Source organism: Schistocerca gregaria, chromosome 8, assembly GCF_023897955.1.
Source record: "Schistocerca gregaria isolate iqSchGreg1 chromosome 8, iqSchGreg1.2, whole genome shotgun sequence".
Taxonomy (NCBI): domain Eukaryota; kingdom Metazoa; phylum Arthropoda; class Insecta; order Orthoptera; family Acrididae; genus Schistocerca; species Schistocerca gregaria.
In genome coordinates, this window is record NC_064927.1 from 88,501,676 (window position 1) to 88,527,221 (window position 25,546).

General features: G+C 40.0%; 1 protein-coding gene across 1 annotated transcript in view; it reads left to right on the forward strand.

Moving 5' to 3' along the window:
• LOC126284384 (ruvB-like 2) overlaps positions 1-25,546 on the forward strand; it is a 108,534-nt gene that overhangs the window by 54,678 nt on the left and 28,310 nt on the right. Inside the window, exons 3-7 of the mRNA XM_049983270.1 lie at positions 4,198-4,318; positions 5,049-5,199; positions 5,273-5,435; positions 13,374-13,602; positions 20,006-20,118. Coding sequence (XP_049839227.1) covers positions 4,198-4,318; positions 5,049-5,199; positions 5,273-5,435; positions 13,374-13,602; positions 20,006-20,118 — 777 coding nt within the window. The remainder of the gene's footprint in view (positions 1-4,197; positions 4,319-5,048; positions 5,200-5,272; positions 5,436-13,373; positions 13,603-20,005; positions 20,119-25,546) is intronic.

Consider the following 25,546-nt stretch of genomic DNA (forward strand, 5'->3'; position numbering starts at 1 on the left):
ACAGCAGCAACAGGTGATGCAGGAGGAAGATGGTGTCGACATTGTAACAATTTTGCCGGCAACTTCCCATCACATGGTGAGGAGTAGTAAGAGGAAAGAAAAGTCTTTAAGACTCACTGTTGTGTGGGAGGAACAGTTTCTCTACTTGGCTTTTGAACATTCAGATGAACCGTCCAGATTCACCATTAGTGTGAGGGTGTGTGCAGTTGGTGGCACGTAACTGTTTACAATTGGCTTAGGCTGCTGTGAGATTTGTTCGTGGCTACAGGGGCGATGAACAGGTGCTGTTCATGAACAGAGAATTCAGATATTAATTTACTCTACATCTAACATCAAATAGTAAAAATAATTCGTAATTTTGTTGCAAAAGTTGCAGCGTCAGTTGCTAACAGTAGTCTGGAATATTGAAATATGTACAGATACAAAAGATATCTAAATCTGTCATTCTTCAGTACAATATGTATTCAGATGATGTCGAGCTCTGGCCACTATGAAAGCCTAAATGTTATTTAACAGGCAAATACACAAAAATGGGGTAAATGTATGAATGTTCGAACTTATGAACACCCATTTCTGGAGCTCCAGGGGACACTGGCATGTAATTAGCAGTGCCGTAGTCATTCATGGGAGCACCCTCATGTTGTGGTGATGGCTGTAGGAAATGCAGCGGTGTACCTAGTGGTGCACATATTTGAAAGTGTGGCAACTGGATAGTGATCAGTACCGCAACTAGGACCTATGGAAGGCCTTAAAGAAGACATTGCCGATATTGTAATAGTAGTAGCGTGGACGTCAAGAGGAAAACAAAAGGAAATTTACTGTGTGCGTCTATCTCCAACAACCATCACATCTTCCAGAATGGATCTGCAAAGTCAGTATGGATGTGTCACTATGGCCTGGATGGAAATGGCCACTCAATGAACTGTTGTGGCAGAGCTGATTGATGTTCTGTGCGAACTATGCAATTGGAGGTCATTTGTTCAGTCGTGGCATCCATACGCTTCCAAATACATCAGGCACATTGCTTTGTGTGACCTATTCCTCAATGATCTTGATGCAATAATGACAAAACTTCCTGATGGAGGGAGTGAGGAATCCCAACATCTGCATTGTCATTCTCTGCATCCAACAGAACACGAGTGCACAGATAGCACATGACAATGTGAAAAATAGTGACATACCACTGGGTGGGGCATTTCTTTCAAACTATGTGGTCACACATTTTGCATGCATTGCAAAACAACGTGAAGAGCTTGGTCAGATGTAATTGTTGCAGAAGTGCGGTGAAAATAAAGAGGAAAACCTTGAAGATTTTGAAAATCCAGAGCGTTGATTTTTTTTACGACATATCACAGATGAATCAAATGCTGTTTCTGTACTGATCAGTAACAGTCAACAAATCACCATTCGGATGTTAGGCAGTGGGTATGGATAAAAATCCACACTGATAATGAAACAATATCAGAGCCCAGCACTGCATTTTTGTGCTATCTGTGTTGGGATAGGCTTGGAGGAATTGAATGAGGCTGTTAATGGATGATGGACTGTAATAGGATGGTTGGGTTTCGGGTTCCGCTGAATAGGTCAGGAGTCCGCTGTATGCAGGAGGCAGCTACATGGGTAGCAGGGACTGTGTTGGCGTGGACTCGGCAGTATTTTAGGTTAGAGGGTCTTGGGAAACAGCTTCAGTCACAAAGGGTGCAGGCCAAACACAGGAAGAACATAGACACAGGAACTATCGGTGTAACAGTTGTAAATTGTCGTGGTTGTGTTGGGGAAAGCACCAGAGCCCCAACTACTAATAGAAAGCACTGCTGCTCAAATTGTTATAGGCACTGAAAGCTGGCAAAAACTGGAGATAAGCTCAGCCGAAATTTTTGCGAAGAACCATCACTAATGTTGACAAGACAGCAGTTGAATGATTCAAATCATATAACAGTTCTCAACTACCTACACAGTATTGTGCATACACATCATTCACAATGTTTATCAATTAAATACATTGCTCTATGCAGAACCATCTATTACAAATTCATTAAAAAACAGTACCACACAGTTCAGATGCATATGCAAAGCCTTTCATGTATAAAAAACATGTTCACTGAAATTCCATGTAGATTTTATTTCATCAGTAAGGAACTCTAGAAATTATGCATAGTACCAAAGAAATGGCAGATGAAGTATTAGCATTTCTGCAAGATTTGCCAGCAAAATGCGTGGTGTTGTAAACGCTTGACTGTGTGGGCAATGCACATGAGGACCACAATGACAACGATATATGCTTAACAAGTGAAAGTGATATTGAAACAGTGTCGAGAGATGAAGTTCATCATCCTTGTCAGAGGGAGCTACAAATCCTGTCTCCATTGAAAAGTAGTAAAGAACAAAATTGTCATCCAAGGAGCGGGTACTAATCATAATTACTTACAAGGAAGATCACCTGCAGCATAGTAAAAGAAAAACTATTATGAACAGATTTAGAATAAGTCTGTAACAATATGACTGCAGTGCATAAGAAAAACTATGGATATTCAAGGGAAGACAAGGTGAACTTGTTACAAAAACTGTTTTTTCCATGTTTCAGGGATGATCAATTTAATTTATAAAATGTACATGATAGTGACCTACAACATTATGCACATCAAATTGCATGTGACATAGATCAGTTATTTCAAGTGAAGTAGTGGATGGTGGTGTAACTTCAAACAATGCTACAGAATTGGAAGACTTGAGGTAACGAAATTTCAAACAAAGTGTCAACTGGACAATGCACCGCAAACTGCGAACTCTGCCAGAAAATTTGTAAAGGAGATAAACAAACTTATCTTGTCGTTCAGTAAGGAATTGTTTTTAACTCCGACCAATCGGGGTTTGAAGAGGTAACAAATATCAAATGAACCCTGGAAGAGAGTTACATCAAGGTCAACTAACATCAATGCCTTAACACATTTGTACACAATTAGGCCAGCTGTTATCTGGATGCTAAATTGACTGGAAGGTTATTTGTTGTGCTGCATGAAGTTGGAGGTCCTCTGCCCCCCTATGATTCTTTCTTGTGAGCATGATCTTACAAGGGCAGTAGGGAATATTTATGTCACAACAAGCAAGAGTGCGGAAAATGGGCATAAGACAACGACAACTATTAGATGAGAACTGCTTTTGACCAATAGTTGGTCAGAATAACTTGTTTTTGCTTGATTCCTGGTTTACATATAAAAATCGTACTCCTTTAGAGCAAACTACTACTGCTGAAAAGTACGTAACATTGCTACTTGTACCACCTGGAATCACTGGACTAAAGACTGGTTTCAATGTTTTGTTTCAATTAATTTCAGATGCTCATTTTCATTACCTTGTATACACAGCATTAACAGAAATATAATGCCACAATAAACAAACAATAGTGAGAGAACACTTTGAGAATATTTCCATCTTAAAAACCATAGAAAAGTGTAATTCAAGTTGCTTTGTTGTGAATCTGGACATTCATATGCATGCTATAATGCATACTATGCTGTTTACTATGATTTATGAATTTCTGATGTTCTTCCAATATCATGTTATGTTCCATTTTTGTATTACATAATGTACAATCTGTGAAATGCTATAGTTGTATGAGCGTTAGTATGTGTCTACTTGAAACTAACTAAGCTGGTGAAATTGGTCAATATTTCGGAATTAAACATTTCTTTCACAAGACATATTTCAATGTCTGTGAAATTACTCCTGTAGCACTCACATTATTTCTCTATTAGTGTCAATTTTTTTGTTAAATTTACAAAATGTCATTGTTTGGAAACTATGGATTGGTAATATATACTGTTTTATCATAATACATTTTCTATGTATGATGTGCAAGATTTATGATGCAGGAAATCTACTATATAATTACCTATTTCACTTTTGTCTTGTCATTAATACATACTAACAAAAGAATGACAAAACTTTGGAAGACAGCTCTACAAAATAGACTGACATCCAATTGGAATCGCAGGTTACTTCAACATGTGTGCAAATCTCAAGCCCACTTTTTTTTATGTGTAGAATCACTACTCAGATCATTATATCTTGTGAAAAGTATTTCATGGCACATTTTCACATTTCAGTTTCATGACTAGAAAGCAATCACAACTGTGGAAGCACAGATATTAGTCATCCCTTTGAACCACCAATTCAAGATTTTACATTGTATTTCAGGTCTCCCAGGGAATGGTGGGACAGCTATCAGCTCGGCGAGCTGCTGGCGTTGTCCTTGAGATGATAAAAGAGGGCAAGATTGCAGGGAGAGCCGTCCTGTTTGCAGGACAACCAGGAACAGGTAAAAGCAGGTTCAGTGAAAGCTACCCACTGTGTATAGCTACATACATCTGTAGTAATAATGTAATAATCAGTATGAATGATCCTGTCCAGTAAATCTCTTGTCACCCAAGGTTTGAGGGACTTTTCTGTAACTCTCACCATTTCCTAAGCCTTGCCAATCCTTTTGTCAGGCATCTTCCTTTCCCTTCAACCCTTCTGCCAGGAGGAGGAGCCACCGGCTCTGAAAGTTTCCACATCCATCTCCTCATATATTATGTGTTTTCTTCTGCCAGTGCTCGGTGTATAGATATTTTACCTGTCCATGTTATCTTTAGTAGTAATGTGTACCTATCCATATTACATTTAGTAACAATGTGTTGTACATCTTGTGAAGAGGAAGTTATGTAGGATGGATCATGGGTGACAGCAGTGAAAAGATAATAGTGCCATTGACCTTCAGATTATCTAGTTCATTTTTCAGAATTTGGGACTTTAGGAACAGAGTATCCATATGCATAGTTAAGGAAGTTTTTTCCCCTGGTGTTTCACCTTGTGAGTAATGGTTGGTATATAGACATTTGATGTAGCTGCCAAGTATTTCCCTTCTTTTCTCCTTACATGTCTCTTTGTGTAGTAGTTTAATGATTTAGTTAGTGGCATAAAATTGTCACAGTCGGTTAAGAGTACTGTAAAATTTCATTTATATTGGGCATTGTTGCATATGTATAAATGTGTAATTAATTTTGTAGGTAAAACTGCAATTGCCATGGGACTGGCACAAGCGTTGGGTCAAGACACACCTTTCACAAGTATGGCTGGTTCTGAAATATACAGTTTGGAGATGAGTAAGACAGAAGCTTTGACACAGGCTATCAGAAAGTCCATTGGAGTGCGGATCAAGTAAGTTGGAAAATCACTCATCCTATAAGCAGTTGTTTGTAATAATTTCTTATATTAGAATTTAATCTTGCAGAGAGGAAACTGAAATTATTGAGGGAGAAGTGGTTGAAGTACAAGTTGACAGGCCTGCAACTGGCGTTGGTACAAAAGTCGGGAAGCTTACTCTGAAGACAACTGAAATGGAAACTATTTATGATTTGGGTAGCAAGATGATTGAATCACTCATGAAAGAAAAGGTAAGTTCATTTTAAGTAGATTTAAAACAGATCTTAAATGTAGTTTCTTTGAAACTACCTGGCAGATTAAAACTGTGTGCCGGACCGAGACTCTAACTCGGGACTGGCAGAATTAAAGCTGTGAGGACGGGGCGTGAGTCGTGCTTGGGTAGCTCAGTTGGTAGAGCACTTGCACACGAAAGGCAAAGGTGACGAGTTAGAGTCTCGGACTGGCACACAGTTTTAATATGCTATGAAGTTTCATATCGGTGCACACCTAGAATTGACCTCTCAGTGTTGTGGACAATTGCCAGAAGTGAAATGTGGTTCAGATTCCATATTTAAGTGTAGGTCTCCTGTTCTGGGAGCCCGTTCGTATTCGGATGTGGTAGTCTACTGGTAAAGTGCATGTGTCATAATCGAAAGGTCACAGGATCAAACCCCATTTGGACAAGGATTTTTGCTCTGTTTGTTAACATAACCATCATCTTTCAGTGATATGGAGATTTGCCAGAAATGGCAGATTCCATGTTTCTGTAGGTCACCTTTTCCTGGTTGGAACTTGCCCAGTGAGGCACAATTCGCTGAGACAACATTAAGTTGAGACTTGACCCATATGAAATTATCATTACCATAATCTGTGAAATAAAGTTGTTGCCAAAATCTCTGAAGAGCATGCCCATGCCATCTAGTGATGAGAGACAACACATGATAACCTCCCAAGGAGCATGCAAAGCCATCTTCCTACTAGGAGACGATTCCCAATCACAAAAAATGCTGTCCAAACATGCAATATGCTGTGCGGCAAAATCACATTATTTCATTTTGTGCAGTTACTGACTCGATGCTCCTTTGGCAAAATTATCATGAAAGAGTGGCTCAAGACAACTGCACCATAAACTGCAGGACCTGTTATCAGCCGGTATAGATCACAACCAAAATACGTTGAATCTCTAGCAGGTAAATCTGGAACACTTTGTGGACATTTTTATATATAAATTCCAATAATAAATTTATCAACCAGTATGGAGTATTTGCAAGAAACAAACTACAAGGCCATTCCATAAGTAATGCAACGCATTTTTCCCCACTAAATTAATTTCGCGTCAAAAAGATGTGGAATTTGTTGTGGGATATCATGGAATATTCCTGCTGCAGCTCCTATAATTTGATGAAGTTCTAATATCTGGTGGTACTATATGTTGTGTTCAAAATGGCATCTGTAGTGGAGTTGCGCTCCAAGCAGAGAGCTGTCATTGAGTTTCTTTTGACGGAAATCAGAGCACTGCAGAATTTCAAAGGTCACGCATACCTGTCTGATCTCCCACCTGCTGGCCAACTGCTCACAGCTGTGACTTACACAGTGTTGGGACGTGTGGACACTCATTCGAGATCTGCACGTCTGTTGGTATTGCCAACACACTTATCTAGTAGTTGTAGTGCTCAAAGGTGTGTGCCTGCTGGGTTCCTTATTACCTAACAGAAGACAACAAAGAGCAATGAAGGACCATCTGCTCGGTCCAATAAAGGATGCACTCTGTGGGAAGCAGGGTGTGGGCAGTGGAGAGGCTACTGATGCAGCAAGATGTTGACCCCGATATCGATCGGAGGAGTGGGTGGGTGGGGGGGGGGGGGTACCATGTGGTCGTACAGGCTCTTCTAAGGTGGCATAAGGCCATTGCATTGAATGGAGATTATGTTTTGTACTCAAAAGAATGGGCAATAATAGGGTGTAAAGGAGTTTTGAATAAAAGCAACCTGTTTTCAGAAAAAAAATTTGCATTTTTTGAGTGCCCCTCATATGATCATTACCAACTTTTCTACACTGTTCAAAATGACTATCATTTGAATAATAAGCAAACAAATGTTTCCGACTTAATAGCGCAGGGTGGCGATTCTTCTGAAAAACCTGGAATTATAAGGGAATTAGATTTTACTTAGAAAAATCAGAGAAATCTCGGGGAATTTCATCTCAGGGAATTCTTTGTTTTTAGTTTAATATTTAAATTTAATTTTATTGAGTTTAATGGATCACAAAATTTAAAATACTTAACACCTGGAGTTCTCCATTTTTTTCTCGCCCTACACGTTTGAGTAGCCACTTTGTATAGTCAGCAATAACAGAGGGAAAATGTTTTTATTTATTTATTTATTTTTCTTTTTTAAAAGATGTGCCTGGAGGCACTGGCAAGACTTTTTAATTAATCTAAGGTTGTAGCCCCCAGACCATGCAGGGATCGTGCTGTCAGTGCCCAAATTGAAAACTTGCCACTCGTGCTAAGGAGTTTGTACTCTTCGTGTCTGGGGCATGGCACCCATCAGTGGAGCACGTCATTGCCTTTAAGTGGCTCCGTGCCTGGGTCTGTCACCTAATAAAAAGACGGTAGCAAGAATGCTGGGAATGGTGTATTTCAACCATCAGGCTGTGTTCATCTCCTTCGGAGGTATGATGTATCTATGGATACCAGACACCTGTAGGTGTACCTGGTGTCACCTTGAATGATGCTGTCTGAGCTTTATCAACCTGTCTTTCGTGTCCTAAAACAGCAGTGGGAGCAAAACCAATTATCTTTTACTACACGCCCCCTAGAGCCATATAATGATTGGGAATTTGACAGTGTCCTCGCCCACTCTTCTGTTACAGCCGTAGGGCCAAGCCACATCCACAACCAAATGTTCAAACACCTACCAGTGGATTGATTGTCAGCGTCATATCATTGCCATCTTTAACCGCACCTGGAGCGAGGGCCAGTTCCCATTGCAATAATGAGAAAGCACCATTATCGCAGTACTGAAACCAGTTAAGCACCTTCCAGAGATGGACAGTTATGGCCCAATAAATCTCGCTGGTGTTCTCTGTAAGTTGCTTGATTGCTTGGTGAGCTGGTGGCTGTGTTGGCTCCATGAGTCTCGGTGTCTTCTGGCTCTGTTCCAGGGTGGTTTTCACGAAGGTTGTTCCACTACTCAGAATCTGGTTTACCTGGAGTCTGCCATCTAAACAGCTTTTACCCAATGCCAGCATATTATAGCTATTCTTCTCTGACCTCCAAAAGGCTTATAACATCACATGGCGACACCACATCCTTGTTGCCTTACAGGAATGGGGTCTCTGGAGCCCGCTCCCAATTTTCATCCACAACTTCCTGTTTTCGGCACTGTACATTCCGGGTTAAAGTGGATGCTGCAGCTGTGCAGTCCTCAGTATCACCCTTCTAGTATACGAACAACTTTTGCCTCTGCTTTTCCTCATCTAGTAAGAGTGTCACTGAATGTTGACTGCAAGCTGCCACGGGAAAGATGCTGGCATGGACCCCCCATCCATGGCTTTCGATTTTCCGCCACCAAGATTTGAGTTGTGCTCTTCTGTTGACATCATATTGTTCATCCACAACCAGAAATTAATCTTACAACCAATTACACAATGTAGCGGAGACTTAACGCTTTTTAGGACTGGTCTTCGAATCTTGGTTGACATGGGTTCCCCATCTTCACCAGATTAAGGGAAAGTGCTGGCTGCACCTTAATACACTTCATTGCCTTAGTAACACCAGCTGGCGTGCAGATTGCACTATTCTTTTGCAGCTGTACAAAGCCCTGATATATTCTCTCCTCAATTATGTTTGTCTAGCATATGGTTCGGCATCGCCCTCAGCATTGGAGATACTGGATATGATATACCACTGCAGGCTTCAACTTGTGACAGGAGCCTTTCGAACTAGTCCTGTGAATGGTTGGGGTCCCTCCATTGTGGATCAGATGCAACAATAGCTTGTCAGTTATGCTCCCCAATTTTACAGCTCCCCTAAAGTATCTGAACTAGTGTCTCCTCTTTCCAAACACGGTAATCCTCCTTCCGCAAAGACAGCGCTGATCAGGGATTACAATCACAATCTGCATCCAGTCTATCCCCTCTGCTCTAAACTGCAGTTGTTCTCTCTTCCACCTCTCCTTTTCACCCACACCCATAAACTGCTGTGGTGCGTCCCTCGCCGACAGCTTCATCTTGACGTATCACGCGGTCCAGAAGACTCAGTTCATCCAAGGGCCCTCTGCTACCAATTTTTCTCCATCCTCGGTGCATCCCAGGGTTCAGAAGTCGTCTACACTGTGGCTCAATTGTTACTGGTCATGTAGGCTTTGCTTATACTCATGCAAGACACACTAAACTGCTCTCCTTGGTGGATGGCTGTAGTGTTTTCACTGCAGAGTTCGTAGCCATCTCTCCTGCTCCTGAGCAGATCCATTCCTGCACTGGTGGGTCCTTCCTCATCTGCAGCGACTACTTGAGCAGTTTGCCAGCTCTCGACCAGTGCTACCCTCGCCATCCCGTGGAAATTGCTGCTATGCAGGATTCCCTGTACATCCTTGAACAGTGTGGCCACTCAGTGACCTGGATCTGGATCGTGGACCACATCAGGATCCTGCGGAAGGAACTTGCTTAGAGCCTGGGTAAACAGGCTACCAGTAAACTGACTCTTGAGATTGGTATTCCTGATACAAGCCTCCAAACGGTATTACACTCTCACGTATTAGGTGTCTGGAATATGGAATGGCTCACTCTGACTTTATCAAACAAACTGTGAGTGATAAAGCCTACGAATCTGAGGTGGGCCTCCATGCTGGCTTTGCATTGGCAATACTTTCCTGACTTACGGTCATCTGCTCCATGGTGAGGACTTATACCCCATTGTATTGTGGAGCCTGTTTGACAGTGGTCCACATTTTGCTGGATTGTCCCAACCTAGCTGTCCTGTGTTGGACTCTTTAAATTTCCCTGACTTGCTGTACTTGGTGTTAAGAGATGATGCCCCAGCAGCTGACTTAGTTTTACATTTTATTTGTGAAGTGGGCTTTTACCACTCTCTTCAAGGGAGGACCACTGAATCTTATTGGCCCATTGAGAGGCTGGCAGTACACAATGTTGACTCCTCTGCCCAGACCAGACTGCAGTTGTCTGGGTGTGGTGGTCCAGCCCAGTCATCACCCTATCTACTCTTTTACTATTCTTCTCCCCCTCTACAAGTCTGTTAGACTTGTTCGTCTTTTCTCTCTCTGCACTTCTCTCACCCTGTGTGTGCTTCTAGTCTTTCCAAAGCAACTCTGAATAGAGTACCTCTGGTAAGTGGTGGAGGCTGCTTTCAGGGACTTCCAGCTGCTCCATAGATGGGGCAGTTTTCTTGCCTTTCTTCCTCTGTCCCCCTGTATTCTTTTGTCCCGTAGCTCAGCTTCTCTGGCAGTGGTAGACCTTGAGGTTTCCTTCCTCTTTGTTTTGCACAGTAGGGTCTATCTGATCTACAGTCAGATAGACCTGTCTGTTCGAGGGTGAAGGGATTGATGACCTAGTAGTTTGATTCCTTTAAACATCCAGCCAATGCCACTTTTAACTCCACTGCATAAATTAATATTGAAAGTAGATGTACTTACTATTTTATTGAGGAATTCAGACACATACCAATTTTGCAATGGAACAAGACACTGAGTAGCCAATCTCAAAAATATTTTGGTCAGGTGTAACTGGCTGTAGAACTGGAAAAACTGTTTTGATAATGTGAGTACCAATGATACTCAAGGACTTACCTTCCCAGTTCAAACGGCCCCAGCTATGCATTAAAATCGACTTTGGTATGACAGTTAATAAACACAGGGTCAGACACTGAACTTCGCTGGAACTGAACTAAGCATGCAGTGTCTTTTATTTAGTCAGTTGCATAGAGCCCTGGCAATTGTGGCATCAAAATATAATATGTTGACCTCGACACTTAATCCTGAAGAGCTTATTGATGTAGAAGGTAAAGAAATATTTCGAATACATAGAAAATATCTGATAGTCTACAGTTAAAACATAAACAGTAATTTTGTTCCACTTTCTATACAGATAGAACCATTACCAGAATTTGGAGGTAATAATCAGTTACCCAACATTGTTCTATGATTTTAATCATTACTCTACACAGCAGCCCATAAATAAAATTGTAGCATCAGACAAATCCTTTGTGCTAACCATCGAAGCTAGGCTGGGTCACTAGGAAGAATCTAATTTTATTATCTGAATAATTAATTTTGATATGTAGAGTTTCTTTTTATGTTTTAATGATATTCCTTAAGATAGCTCAGGATTTCTTGTAATAGTATTTACTCGCTTCTGTAATTTAAGCTTTTTAAATGTCTTATTAATGCCATACTTTATTCTTTTGTTGCTTGGGGAAGCACATTTTAAATATTGATTGAGGTCAATCTATGAATGCAAGATAATTCTGTGATGATGATATGAACTTTCAGGGATGATGGAGAAGGGTAAATGTACCAATTTGAGATAAGGGACCCCAGTCCGCAAATGACCAGATTTGAATGTTACAAGCAGAAAATCATTCTGATAACTCTGTCAGTACACCTCTTCTACTGCAGACTATTTGTTTACCATGTTTTGAGAGGAAGAGGTATGCCAAGGAAAGAGCTTGCAGTAGTAGTAGTAGTAGTAGTAGTAGTAAACTGATAAAGAGTTATCAGAATGATTTTCGCTTATAAGTTTCAACTCAGTCATTTCTGGACCAGGATTCCTTACTACAAATTGATGGCTGAACAGTAACTTTCTGACAGCCTTTTCATTGTGCCTTTCTGCAACTTGGCATCTCTGCTATGTAGTGAGTAGCAACAGCTGTTTTCATTGTATTGTTACTCCAGATGGATACATTTATTCTTCTCCATCAGCCCTGAAACATTTTAACATCATCACAAAGTCACACTGCGTATAAATTTGGAAGTGTGTGAATGGAAGGGGGGAGGGGGGTTCACTTAGCTCTGAAGGAAGCTTAACAATTTTTTAGTATAGTTTATGTGCATATTGGTGACTGAATGCTTCACTATATGATGAGTTGTTACTGTTAGCCCTTCCATTATTTGTATTCCACCAAGGACTTTTCTATCATTTCTTTGTCTTACACTATTGAATGCTGCCTGAACAGAAACAGGTGTTAGGTGACTTAGTGGCAGGAAACAGTGTATTGAAGTTTTCACTTACTAACAAAGAGATAGAGGGGCTGGCCAGTACTTCCTCAGCTCAGTACAGCCGATAGAAACACAAAAAACAACCGAAAATTTAAGTTCCTAGCTTTCGGAATAAATGTTCCTTCATCAGGGAGGAGAGAGGGGAAAGAAAGGAAAGAAGGGAAAGTGGATTTAGTTACAACCCAGGTTATGGAGCAACAGGGAAAGGAAAACAGGGAAGGTAGCAAGGATGGTTGTCAGAGGGAAGCCAAAGATCATTCTTGGCTTCCCTCTGACAACCAAATTTTCGGTTGTTTTTTGTGTTTCTATCGGCTGTACTGAGCTGAGGCAAGTACTGGCCAGCCCCTCTATCTCTTTGTTAGTAATTGTTTCACATCTTTATATGAGATTTTCTATTGAAGTTTTCAGTCTGACATAAGCATGATTTGGAAGTCAGCTATGTTACCAATAATAAAGAAAGCTATGTCTGCTCAGCTGTAATGTTAAGTTTGGAATAATTTACATTAATAGCCTGTTCCAAGGTTATCAACATGGTTGTACTGTGTCCATTGCATAAAAACCAGTTTTGTATCAGTTTGGAGATCTGAGCTGAACAGACATTGTGAAAATGCCTTTGCTTTGTTTGAACATCCTAATAATATATGGCCACATGTTCCCTATAGTATTATCCAGTATTTCATGAAAAAATTATGTTGTGGTTTTCGCATACCATACTAGTAGGATCTTGGTTGTCTTTCATCCACAGTCAGTTTCGTAGATAGCATCTTAATCATCACAGACCAATCTGAGAAAAGGAGTTCTCTAACCAGACAGCTGCTGTTACATGGACATTTCCACAGTAATGGGTTAAGTGTTGTGGTAAACTTAAGTTCCATTTGACATTAAGCAGAAACTCTTAACTATTACAGCTGTTAAAGACTGACATTAAGCTACATCAAAGACTTCTTATTCTAGGTCCAAGCTGGTGATGTGGTGACCATTGACAAAGCTACTGGTAAGATAAGCAGGCTGGGCCGCTCTTTCACACGGGCACGTGACTATGACGCCACGGGACCGCAGACGAGATTTGTGCAGTGTCCAGAGGGAGAGCTGCAGAAACGGAAGGAGGTTGTCCACACTGTGACCTTGCACGAAGTGGATGTCATAAACAGTCGCACACACGGCTTCCTCGCACTGTTCTCAGGTAAACTGTGCATAATTTTCCACATGCTGTAACTTCTGTGTACATGTGCTTCATAGAATGAGAGAGATTTTGAAATGAGATGAATGTAGGTAGGTCCAGTTGTGAAGAAGTTATTAAACGTATTCATTGTTCAACATGTAAGGTCAGTGTGTTCTTCTGTGACTGCGATTCTCTCAGAAAACATATTAATTACAATAGTTGTGGGAAAGAGTGAATATTTGCTTGAGCTGATTTGACAGTATCACATTAGTTACATAGTTGGTTACACTGTTGGTGTTAGTCAAAATCAACTTTAACCATGGAAGTAGGAAGCAGATTTCACTTCTGTTGGGAACTTGTGTGATCTGTTATAAGAATTGGAGGTGAGGGGAGGGGGAAGCACGTTGACATTAGAGAAGAGTACACACACACACACACACACACACACACACACACACACACACACACACACACACACCAGTAAAAATAACAAGTGTAGGTTTCAAAACTGTAGATTCCTTACTGTAGGAGTAGGTGTATGCAGAACTGTAGATTCCTTACTATGGAGTAAAGAGGTACACGTTGAGCCAAGATTACAAACCAGGGGCAGTTGCCGCTGCAGGTTGTGAGGAACTCATCTCTTGTGACTACAAAGGGAGATGAAGACGGAAGAGGTCACAGAGTTGATGTCAAAGGTAGTATACCAGTAATCACAGTCAGCGTCAGTCAAGGGATGATTGAAGTACAGAATGAGAATTGAGAGAAAGAGAAATGGGAAGGCAAATGAGCAGTTAATTAAGAAGCAGGAATAAAATGGAAAATTCAAGATGATAGCTGAGGGGGAATTTGGGAGGGGGGGAAGTGAGGCACGGAGATAAATTACCAGAATAAATAATTAGGTAATTGTTGGGGGTTTGTAACTGAATATTAAAAATTTAGTGTAGCTAAACATCTACAGTAACAGGAAACTACCTCCCTACTATAGTTTCCATAGAGATGATAGTACACACACACACACACACACACACACACACACACACACACACACACACACACAAAATTAGCTTTCACATTGTGGATCTAGGACATAAATGTGACAACATGATGTAAACCTCGAGCATCCCCACCAGTGGACATGGAGGTGTAGACAGATGAGCTGGCCTCTGTTGCACTGTGGTATACTGTGGAAACCTGAAATGGAGGGCACATGCAGCACTTAGCAAGGGGACAGACCTGCCGATGGAGGTGTTTATTTGCGGGCGGCATTAAGCCAAGCAGGCCAGTGCTTATGCTGAGTGTAACTACTGTGTACCTCACCTTGTGCATTGTGCCAAGTGTTGTTGCTGAAGGCTTAGTCTGCAGCTGCCTGCCTGTGCCATCTGCATGCTAAGTTATCATTGTACATGTCTCTGTGAGGGTTCAGACTTTCTGCTTCCTGTAGATTCACTCGCGTGGTAAGTTTTGTTCTCACATCATTCTGTTCCCCAGGTATTGAGTCCTCCATCGGGCTGCGAAGTGCTGACAGTCGTATTGTCATGCCAGTGCAGATACTAAAAAACGATAAGTGTGATTTATTTACACGTGATAGCTTGATGTGTGGTAGTTAGTCCTATACTTAACCACTTAGTCCTATACTTAACATAACTGATAAGAACTGACTATCTGAAACATTTTGTAGTCTTTTCTGCCTCTGACAGTTTATAATTAAGTTGCGATAATTGTTTTTAACTGGGCTTAACACTTGGCATCCGTTCATTCCACTATCACTCCATACCTAGCAGCTGTTAAGATGTTAATTGTTCATGTCCATTGGCAGCTGGTGCAGCCAATGGCTACACGAATGTAGACGAGCTGCATGGAGCTTGTGGAACTAACTGGCAGGTTGGCAAAGGATACCGCTGTATATGTGGTATGCTTGCCACTGTAGTCCCACATTTGTCAAAAAATAGTTGTCTTGTGCTTTATAATCAACAAACACTTCTTGTGCATACAAGTCACAGTTGAGGCACTATTGTCAGTCAGGACATCTAGGATTGGGACAGCTGAAAAACTCTCTCACCATGAACTGCAGTGAAAAAATAATAAACAGTATTGTTGGATGGATATGGTGCATTGACTGTCTTGTGGCGGTAGCAGAATTTAGTTGTGTAATATGACTGTCATCTCGAGGTGACTGATCAGAACTGGGAGACACCTGATGTGTAGTAAGAGATCAGACGTGGAGCAAGTACTAATGTAATGTTTGAGTTCCATGCTTCACAAATCAAGGTGCCATTGTTACATCAGTGTTAATAGGCTTCCATTGTTCCCACTGTAGTTTCACTGGTTTGACTAGTCTGAGAACTGTGACACCGCAATCACTTCATATGCGTTGACTTTCGCATTTACTCAAGCATGCAGGAGTGTGAGGCTAGGAGTGGCTTAGTATGGACGATGAGTAAGCAATATTGCTACTGTAAAGTACTGACAAGGTGAAATGACTGATTGTAGGGGTCAGATGGCATTTAATTGAACTATGTTTTGTGAGACAATGAGTGTGTAAGACAAAAATTAGTTGATGGCAAGTATACAATTACAAATCTGTTTCATTAGAGGATGAGTGATATCTGGAACGAGTTTCATGCTATTGTCCATGCTTCAGAAAGAAACATACAAATTTTGTCTAATGCAGACAAAATGTCTTTATTCTTGTTTGCTCCACCTCTACCATAAGAAAGTTTGTGCTGGCTCATAAAAAATAACTGGGCACAGAGCAATGTATCTGTTATATCCCAGCTGCAAAAGAGCACACTTGGCTATAGCAGCTTTTGTTTATGGGCTAACAGTGAATTGTCTAGCTTATCAGTCATCATTCATTTATGTAATTTATTATAATAATTAATCACCATTTGAAGCTTACACTTCAGCTTTGTCATAGTTTCTATTACTATCGTTCCACACTTGGTAACACCTCGTGTGTGTGTGTGTGTGTGTGTGTGTGTGTGTGTGTGTGTGTGTGTGTGTCAATGTAATTGTTAGACAGTCTCTGAATAGACATTAAATATTAGAATAAATTTAGAACAGCCTTCAGAAAAGTTTTACCTACATAAATCCACTTATAAACAGAACAATATTCATAGCCAACTGACCAGTCGTTACATTGGTAAATAACTTATTCCTTTCATTAAGTCAGGCTGGACATTTAGTGGTGTTTCAACTTGCATTTGAGAATCACTATAAAGTCAAAATCATGATCGTGCGTAATAAATGAATAGTAATTAACAGTTTAATGGTGGAAATTTCTTTCAAAACAGTCATGTATGTAGTGGGAATCGCAAGAGTCTGCGGCTATACTTGCACACTTGTGTACTCACTCTTCTTTTCTGAGTGAGCCAAGTCCAGTTGTACCTGACAACAGATGCAAGTGACTAGCGTCCTACAGGGGAGACTCAAGAGTCAAATATATGGGCACACAGAGACATTGAGTTTTAAGATGACGACATAGGACTCTCTGTGGAGTTGAAAGCGAGTATACGGAGCTCATTTCTGATCTGTAGCATGTAGTGTGCTTGGATGGTGGTATCCTCTTGTTGTATGGCTGTGTACCATCTGGCTGTGTACACTACAGTAAATAAACAAATATCAGTGCACAAAATAAAATGGATATACTATTTATGGAAGGTGGCATAATGTGAAGATAATTTTTTTCTACTTTTGTATGTCTCTTGGCAGTACTTAGAATTTCATCTCCTGGAAGTGTGTATGTTCTGGGTAGCCATTCTGCATCCTTCCAATTTATACATATTTTAAAGTGAATTTTCCTTTTGAAACAGTTAAATCATTAGAAATGTGGGGGCAAGTGCAAAAAAAAAAAAGGGGGGGGGGTGGGCCTTTGTGGCAATGGATGGTATCGTGCAAGAAGTGTTGGTAAGCATTGAATGGGGCGGAAGGGGGGTAAGAGATTCTGCTGGCGGCACTGGACGTGAAGCACTTGTTGAGGACAACATGTTGAGTGGCACTTCACCCAACTGGATGATCAAAGTTGGCTCTTAGCCAAAGTTGGGCAGTTGTGTTCATCTGGGTGGAGTGTTTATGCAAGTTCATACTCATGTAGAATACTGTGCAGTGTGTGCAGCAGAGTTGGGGTATGATATGGCTGTTTTCATAATGCAATATCTTTTGAGATTTCGGAAATGACAGTGTGTGGACAAAAAAGGTCTTGGGCAGAGGAATTGCATAATTCTTGCTTCTTGCGTGGGAATTTGGTGGAAAGGGAAATATCACTTTAGAAGAATGTTAGCAAAGATATTTCTCACTACAGGATAGGATGGAGCTACTTAAAACCCTTGTGCACATTCAGATGCAGGTGACTGTGTCAAAGGAGTAGAAATCGTAGGTGGGATTATAATTAACCACAGAAACCAGCTAGGTTGTTATGGTGCCAGGAGTTGGGAGAGTTAGTGTTGATTAGTGACGAAACTATGTGCATTTGGGATGTCGGTGTAGAGGGAGGTGACATTAATAGTGGCAGTGTGTTTGTTGCTAAAGGAATAGAAACTTCTGAGAGCCAGCTATTCAGTTGGAACACAGTAACCAGCCACAGTGGGACACTCCAGATATTTTGGCTTGTGGATCTTAAAAAACATGTAGGAAGTAAGTGTTTGGGGAGTGGTGGCAGTGAGAAAGGGACAAAGGAAATATATTTTAGGTTGTGCATGTGTGTTTGAGAAGTGGTGGAGATCACACCAAACTTCTTGAGAATGGGATGATTACAGCAGAACTGGTATATACGTGATGGCAGGCAGAGGTCATCGACCAGGTAGTTAATCTATTCTTCATTTGCTTTGAGAACGATCAGGTCAGGATCTGCTGTATGATGGTGTATGGAAGTTCCTTCCGCATAGAGGTTTTGCTGTGGTGATTGATATTGTAATCTATTTGCCCTACATAATTATAAGAGACCGAATTTTGAGAAGTACTAACTGCCACTGTATGTAAAACAAAACAAAAATGAGAGTTAAACGTCATAAAATACAATTGATATCATAAATACGTATTAACAAAGCTAAAGTGCCTTGTAACATGTAATAAGTGTGTCACAAGAACTCAGCACAGACTACTAAGACTTCTGTTTAGCATATTTGTCACCAACTGTGTGTAACTTCCATACTGTAAATAAAATAAATTTGTGATTGAACTTTCAGTGAATCGAACAGTGGGGGTTGGGGTCAGACGACCACTGCCCTTTCTCGAGCTTCACATGCTCGCTGTGTTGCATATTCTTTAGATGCATTCAGAGCTTTGGAAGGCAAGGCTTATTGCATGGAGAATCAAACCCTGAGCGATTCATATTGATTGAATCAGAACACGTGTGTGCTCGTACTAACTGACAATACTGGCTCCCCTCCCACTGTTAGTGACAACTATCAATCACAAAGTTGTTTTATTAGAGCAGTAAGCAGTTACTCACCAAGTTGAGGCATAATGGCTAACATAAATGGCATTAATGCATTTTTCAGTTGAAAGAATTTCTTAACACCAAATAGGACTTTTTACACAGTTTCTATTACTTAGCTTTCAATAGCTTTAGAGTTTTGGAACTACAACTGAAAGTCAACATGCATTGTGTATCAGGGACACAGGAACAGTGTACATGTTGCCGCGATAAATTATCATCTGTTCAACATGTTTGATGCAGTGCTTAGCACATTGGACTTGCATTTGGGAGGACAACGGTTCTAACCTATGTCCAGCCATCCTGATTTAGGTTTTCCGTGATTTCCCTAAACCAGTTCAGTCAAATTCTGGGATGCGTCCTTTGGAAGGGCATGGCCGACATCCTTCCCTATTCCGATGTGACAGATGATCTCTCTGTCCCCCCCCCCACCCAAAACAAAACAGCTATCAACATGTTTACATGGACCCAATTCATTATCAGTTTGCTCAGACTAATTGATGGTGTGGTTGAGTGGGGAAACATATAGTTGTGAAGATGTATCTCAATTTGGGATGCTGTTAATTCAGGCCATTTGCAACTATTTACCCTTTAAATATTTGTAACATTCTTAGATGTCTGGCTGCCAACCTACCCTAATTGTACGTCATGCTACTTATGTACTAGACTGTATTTGCTGTGAATTTATGGGGTAAAGTGGAACTATTAACTGTTGGTAACTTTCACTAGTTTGACTGGGCCCCAATAGTGATAAACAGTGAGAGACTGACAGCAACTTGGGTACTGAGGCTTAAATTTTGTTAGCATCTCATTAAGGTTGTAGGTTAGGGGTTTATTTTGCCTTAAAACTTTCTTTAAGATAGCTTTTCACAAAGAGATCACCATTTTTTTTATTCTCTGGAAAGAACCACATGGTATCTCTTATGATATTATGTATACTTTGACATTGTTCAAATTACTAATATTGACACTGGCTTCTTCATATTTTAGGTGATACTGGTGAAATAAAGTTTGAAGTGCGAGAACAAATTGATATGAAAGTTGCTGAATGGAGAGAAGAAGGCAAAGCAGAAATTGTTCCTGGCGTATTATTTATTGATGAGGTAACACTTTACATACATGTGTGTTTTAACTAAAGCCATTTTCCATATACTTCCTGTCATTAAATGTTCTGTTCCATCGTATTTAATGGATTCTTCATTTCACGTCTTGGGGCGTTTGTCTTGTAATACTTGTTGTTAATGGCACATAAAATCAGTGTGAACTGCTTGCATCTGTAGCTTGAGGAAGCTGGGATAATAGGAACAAAAGACAGAATGCTTTTGAAGAGTATTCTCACAAATTCTTTTATGGCCATATAGACTAGTGTCGAAATGATCCCAATGCTCTACTAGGTTTTTATAGCTCTAAAATACACTATCTGTTCAAAAGTATCCTGACATGTGTAATGTGGAAATACAATGATTGTACCGTTGTTCAGTTGCCTGGTGCAAGTATTTCTATTCGACTCCACTTTGGGGACTTGAGCGTTGACGAAGATGAGATGAAATGATCAGAACAACACAAACACCCAGTCCCCAAGCGAAGAACATCTCTTACTTGTTCGGGGATCAAACCTCGGACATCATGATGTAAAGGCAGCAACAGTAACCACTATACCTTGAGCTGTGGACTATGACCGCTAGATGTCACAAGAGGCAGTGAGTATTATGTTGCCGGCAGCAGCAGCAGCAGCAGTGGGTCGATTGGGAAAGTTCAGTTACTTCGAACGTGATCTAGTCATTGGATGTCATCACTCAGGCACATTTCAGCCCTTGTAAAGTTACCAAAGTCAACTGTTAGTGTTGTAATTGTGACGTGGAAATGTGAAGGCACATTCACAGCTAAACAAAGTGCAGGCAGATCTCGTGTACTGATGGAGAGGGATTGTCGAGCATTGCAAAAAGTGGCTGTGAGTAATCGTGTAAAATCAGTGGAAGAAATTACTCGAGTTCTAAAACGCTACCAGCAATTAATCTAGCACAATTGGGTACATTGCTCAAGCAGCTTCTCATAAGTGACACATTTCTTAGTCAGTGCTAAACAAACGTAAAATGGTGTAAAGAGTGATGCCACTGGACAGAGGGATTTGGCCTGTCTAATCTCTGCATACCTTGTGGTGATGGGGTGGAATGGTTTTAGTTTGGTGAATGACTGGAGCACTTCGTCTGCTCTCAGGCAGTATTAACAGTGAGGTATAGAGGAGATGATGTTGTGATACAGGGGTGTTTCCTTTGTGTTTAGAGTATGATCCCCTTATCACACTAAATGTGGAATGGTATGAACACATTTTACAGCATTGTGTGTCATGTACAGTAGAGTTAAGATATGACACTTGGTCGTTATCAGCATGACAATGCACAGTGTCATAAAGCAGCGTCTGTGAGAGAATGGTTTGTGGAGAATAGCATTCCGGAAATTGACTTGCCTGTCCAGAGTCCCAACCTCAACCTCAACTGAGTGCAACCCCTTTGGGTTGAGTTACTGAATTCATTCCAGGCATCTTGTGTTCAGCATCACTGTCTTATTTGGTTTTGGCCCTGGAGGGAAAAGGGCTACCAGGTGTTCAAATACCTCATTGGGAGTGACCCCAGCAGAATTCAAATTATCATCGATGCGAATGTGGACACACCCACATTAATGTCCACTAACAGGTGTCTGGGTACTTTTGTTCAAATAACGTGTTAACATGTCGGCATTTCATAGTTGCTTCTTATCAGCTATTAGTCAGATGTAGTTGTTCATAACTACAGTGCTGACTTTATCTTGAGCCTCCATTTTGTTGCAATTTTTGAGTCTTTATAGTTGTTGCGTATGTTCCTGACTCAAAAATGATCTTGAATGTAAGGTGACATTCCTTCCTATTCTTCTTTTTCTTTTCTTCTTTTAAAAAAAGCGTAAGAAATTTTTATTTTTAACGTGTTCTGATTAATTTACAGACATTTTTTATCAATATAAGTATTTTAAAGGTGCCTCAAAAATGTGACACTGTCAACTGTAAACAGTTGTTGAGTTATGTGAGATAGAGAACATGATGCTGATGCACAAGCAGTTCTATGATGCTGATGCACAAGCAGTTCTATGATGCTGATGCACAAGCAGTTCTATGATGCTGATGCACAAGCAGTTCTATGATGCTGATGCACAAGCAGTTCTATGATGCTGATGCACAAGCAGTTCTATGATGCTGATGCACAAGCAGTTCTATGATGCTGATGCACAAGCAGTTCTATGATGCTGATGCACAAGCAGTTCTTTTTTTGTCAGTTGCCACAGGATGTCACTAAACTAGTGTTGTTCTGAATCATAACATGAGCTGGACCCTCTTCGTCATTGTCCCACGCTAGCTTTTACTTGCTTTGAATTCTGTGATGTGGGCAGTTGAAAAATTATCCGAATGAAGGTGCCAAAGATAAACACAAATTTCCCGAGTAATTTGAAAGCATTAATTGCATTTCTTATACACATAGTGAACACCTGCTGCTCCAGTTTGTAAAACCTTCTGAGACTTGGTCCCCCAAAAGTTTTTTTTGTGTAGATATGGCAATCTCTAATTTATTCTTTTCCTGATGCCGCCTAGGAACATTAAGTTTTGTGACATCAGATTTTCTTCCTTCTGTGCTGCTGTTTGTGGTGTTTGCTTCTTGAATAAGCATTAACTTAAATTTAGTGTCTTATTGTCTGTGTGAAGCAGTTTCGATCTGCAAACTCTTAGATCCATGTTACTTGATAGTCACAACTGTGCTTTGTATCCATGATCATCCGCTACAGTTAACTGTTCTTACAGCATTTAGCAAACTGAATATCGACACTGTCATCCTCTCGGCTCCTAGTGCTGATTTGGCAGAAATTGGATAACTTCAGGTTAAGAACATACACCATCATTCATTGTCTACCTTCAAAATCAACAGTTCTGTCAAGCAGTTGACATGCCATTACATATGTATACATCACAAGAGATACTGTGGCTGTGATCCTTTCAAAGATATTCTTTTGCTTTCTTGAAGGCATTGGTATATGTCTGTGTTGTCAGTTTATTGTCATGACTGTGATAGCCATTATAGGAAACAAATTAAAGCAGAAGCTTGTTATTTGTTCAACTGGTTCATTCATTGCAAATTTTGGAAACTATTGCTATCTTTTCTTTCTTTGTAAGTGAGAACCTATCCACTTTATACTCATTATTTACATAGCAAAAGGTAGTATGAAAATTGCTTAAGAAGCTCCCCCAATGTTAAATAAATGTGATGGTTGTGTGAAGTGTGTCTTAATTTGTGCAATAAATAATGGTTCACTGCCAGGAAAGTAAACATCCTCCTTTGATCTTGAGCGTAACTGAAACAAAGTCTGCTACTGCAGAATTATCTGCAGCAATAAAACACAAACTAGAGAAAAAAATGCCATAATAAAACTTAGGATGCAAAGAAAATGAACCATTTACAACAGCAAAACACTGTGTGCACAGAAGCCTCTGCTGACAACAAAATGTATCAAAGGCTTAAGGATGAAGATTGTGCAATAATTCGTATCAGGAAACTGCTTTTGATGAGCATGTCATTACAACTGTTTAAATTTGGTTCATTTGAGCACTTGCCAATAGGCTCGTGTGCGCATGGACCTGAAGTCACATATCAACAGCGTCTTCTCCTGCTGGTTACTTGGAGTATGGAGTAGCATCAAGCAGCCAGATGCTACCCAGAAAAACTTTTCTGGCACACGAAGCTGCCAGATTCACTCATGCAAAGAACAATTGGAATTGTAATGGGGGTTGGTAGTTTCCACATGACCCATATTTATCTTTTGTGATTTTGGTATTTTCATTCACAGCTCTTGTTTCAAATGAAAACAAAACAGATTTCTGTGGCTGGCAGCCATCAAGTGAATTAAGATACAGTCACATAATTATGAAAGATTAAAAATGTTATTAGTTCCAGTTTTTATTTCCATGTTATTGGCAATCGAGCCTTAATTGCTGTATAGAACAGGAAGTTTCATTTACCAGTTTGCTGAAGACATTTGGCTTTCATTAATCTTTTCCGCAAAGACAGTCAACTTATTTGAAACAAAGTTGTTCATTCCACACTGTTTCCTGAAAACCACACCGAAACACTTAATGCCAGGTAGGTACTTACTTTATTGTAAATCTAGACATATACATGTGCAATTATGCATTAGATTCTCTGGTGTTCTGTTTTTTTTTTTTTTATGACATAATGTAAAATTTCTTAATGCTGTATACATACAGACATATGTAAATGTTCACTTCAGTATAAATAAGCGGGCAAATTTCATCAGTGGTATTGAATAAAATGTTTTGTTTAAAATATATTGACAGCTTTAGCCAAGTTGTATGTGTTTGCCTTCCATGAAATGCAATATTTTTTATCACAAGACTTGTTTCAGCAATTGCCTGGTACCTCCTCTAGGCTTTACATTGTTTCTTAATTTGTGTTGTTTACCTCTTAAATTTACAGAATGCCATTCTTCAACAAATTACCTTGATTTTATCATTGTGACTCCACACAAGGCTTTATATTTACTCCTGGAGTAGGACATAACCTGCCAATTACACTCTTTCTTGGCTACTCAAATAACCTTGTAATTTTTATACAGTTTGAAAAAGTTATGAAAAACTTAAGTGTTCGTAGTTCTGGAGGATTCAAACAATTTTTATTTTTGCAAGAATTTGTATTCCTTCTTACTAGCTGTGTATGGAGTGCTATGTGGTTGTAAACCTGATTGGAAATGCTATGTAACAGTATTGCAGAGCAAGAATAAGAAAAACCTTTTAAAATTACCACATAGTAATATGAGAGTACTTTGAGCTGTAGAGACTAGTTTCAAAAAGGGTATTATGCCATGGACTGCTTTCTTATTCTGTGTTCCTTATGTGGATAGGATCTGATACAACGTTTGCCCTAAGTGCAATAACTCTGTGTCTCCTCAGAACAACATGCCGCAGTGCTAAACATAGTCCAAACAGAAATGCAATGAAAGGCATATGAGCATAGCAAACTCAAAGCATAAGCTTCTCACATGGTCGTAGGTGTGCATGTGCAGTAACGGTAGTTTCCTGGCTCTATCTGGCAAATGTTCAAATAAGCCTAACAGATTGTGAATGATGGCGTGAGAAGTGTTACTTTCGGCGTAAATTTCTTTTTATACAAGATATCATTGGAAACTTAACACTTTTGAGGACCAGCCAGTTAGAAAAATTTTAGGTCCAGAATACCAGACATTTATGACATCATTTAAAATTTTACTTGCACATTTCTGTTTGATATATCTTAAAGGGTAACACATGCACAAAGGGCATATATTGTATGTGAAAGCTTAACTTCTGTTATAGCTACACTCTTTGTGTTAGTTTAAACAATTAACTTTCCCTATTCGTGTGATCTTACTACTATTTTGTGATGTTGCTATTGGCTGGCTACATCATGTGTCCCATGCTCTGAATATTTGCTGTCATTGGTTGGCAAGATCACGTGA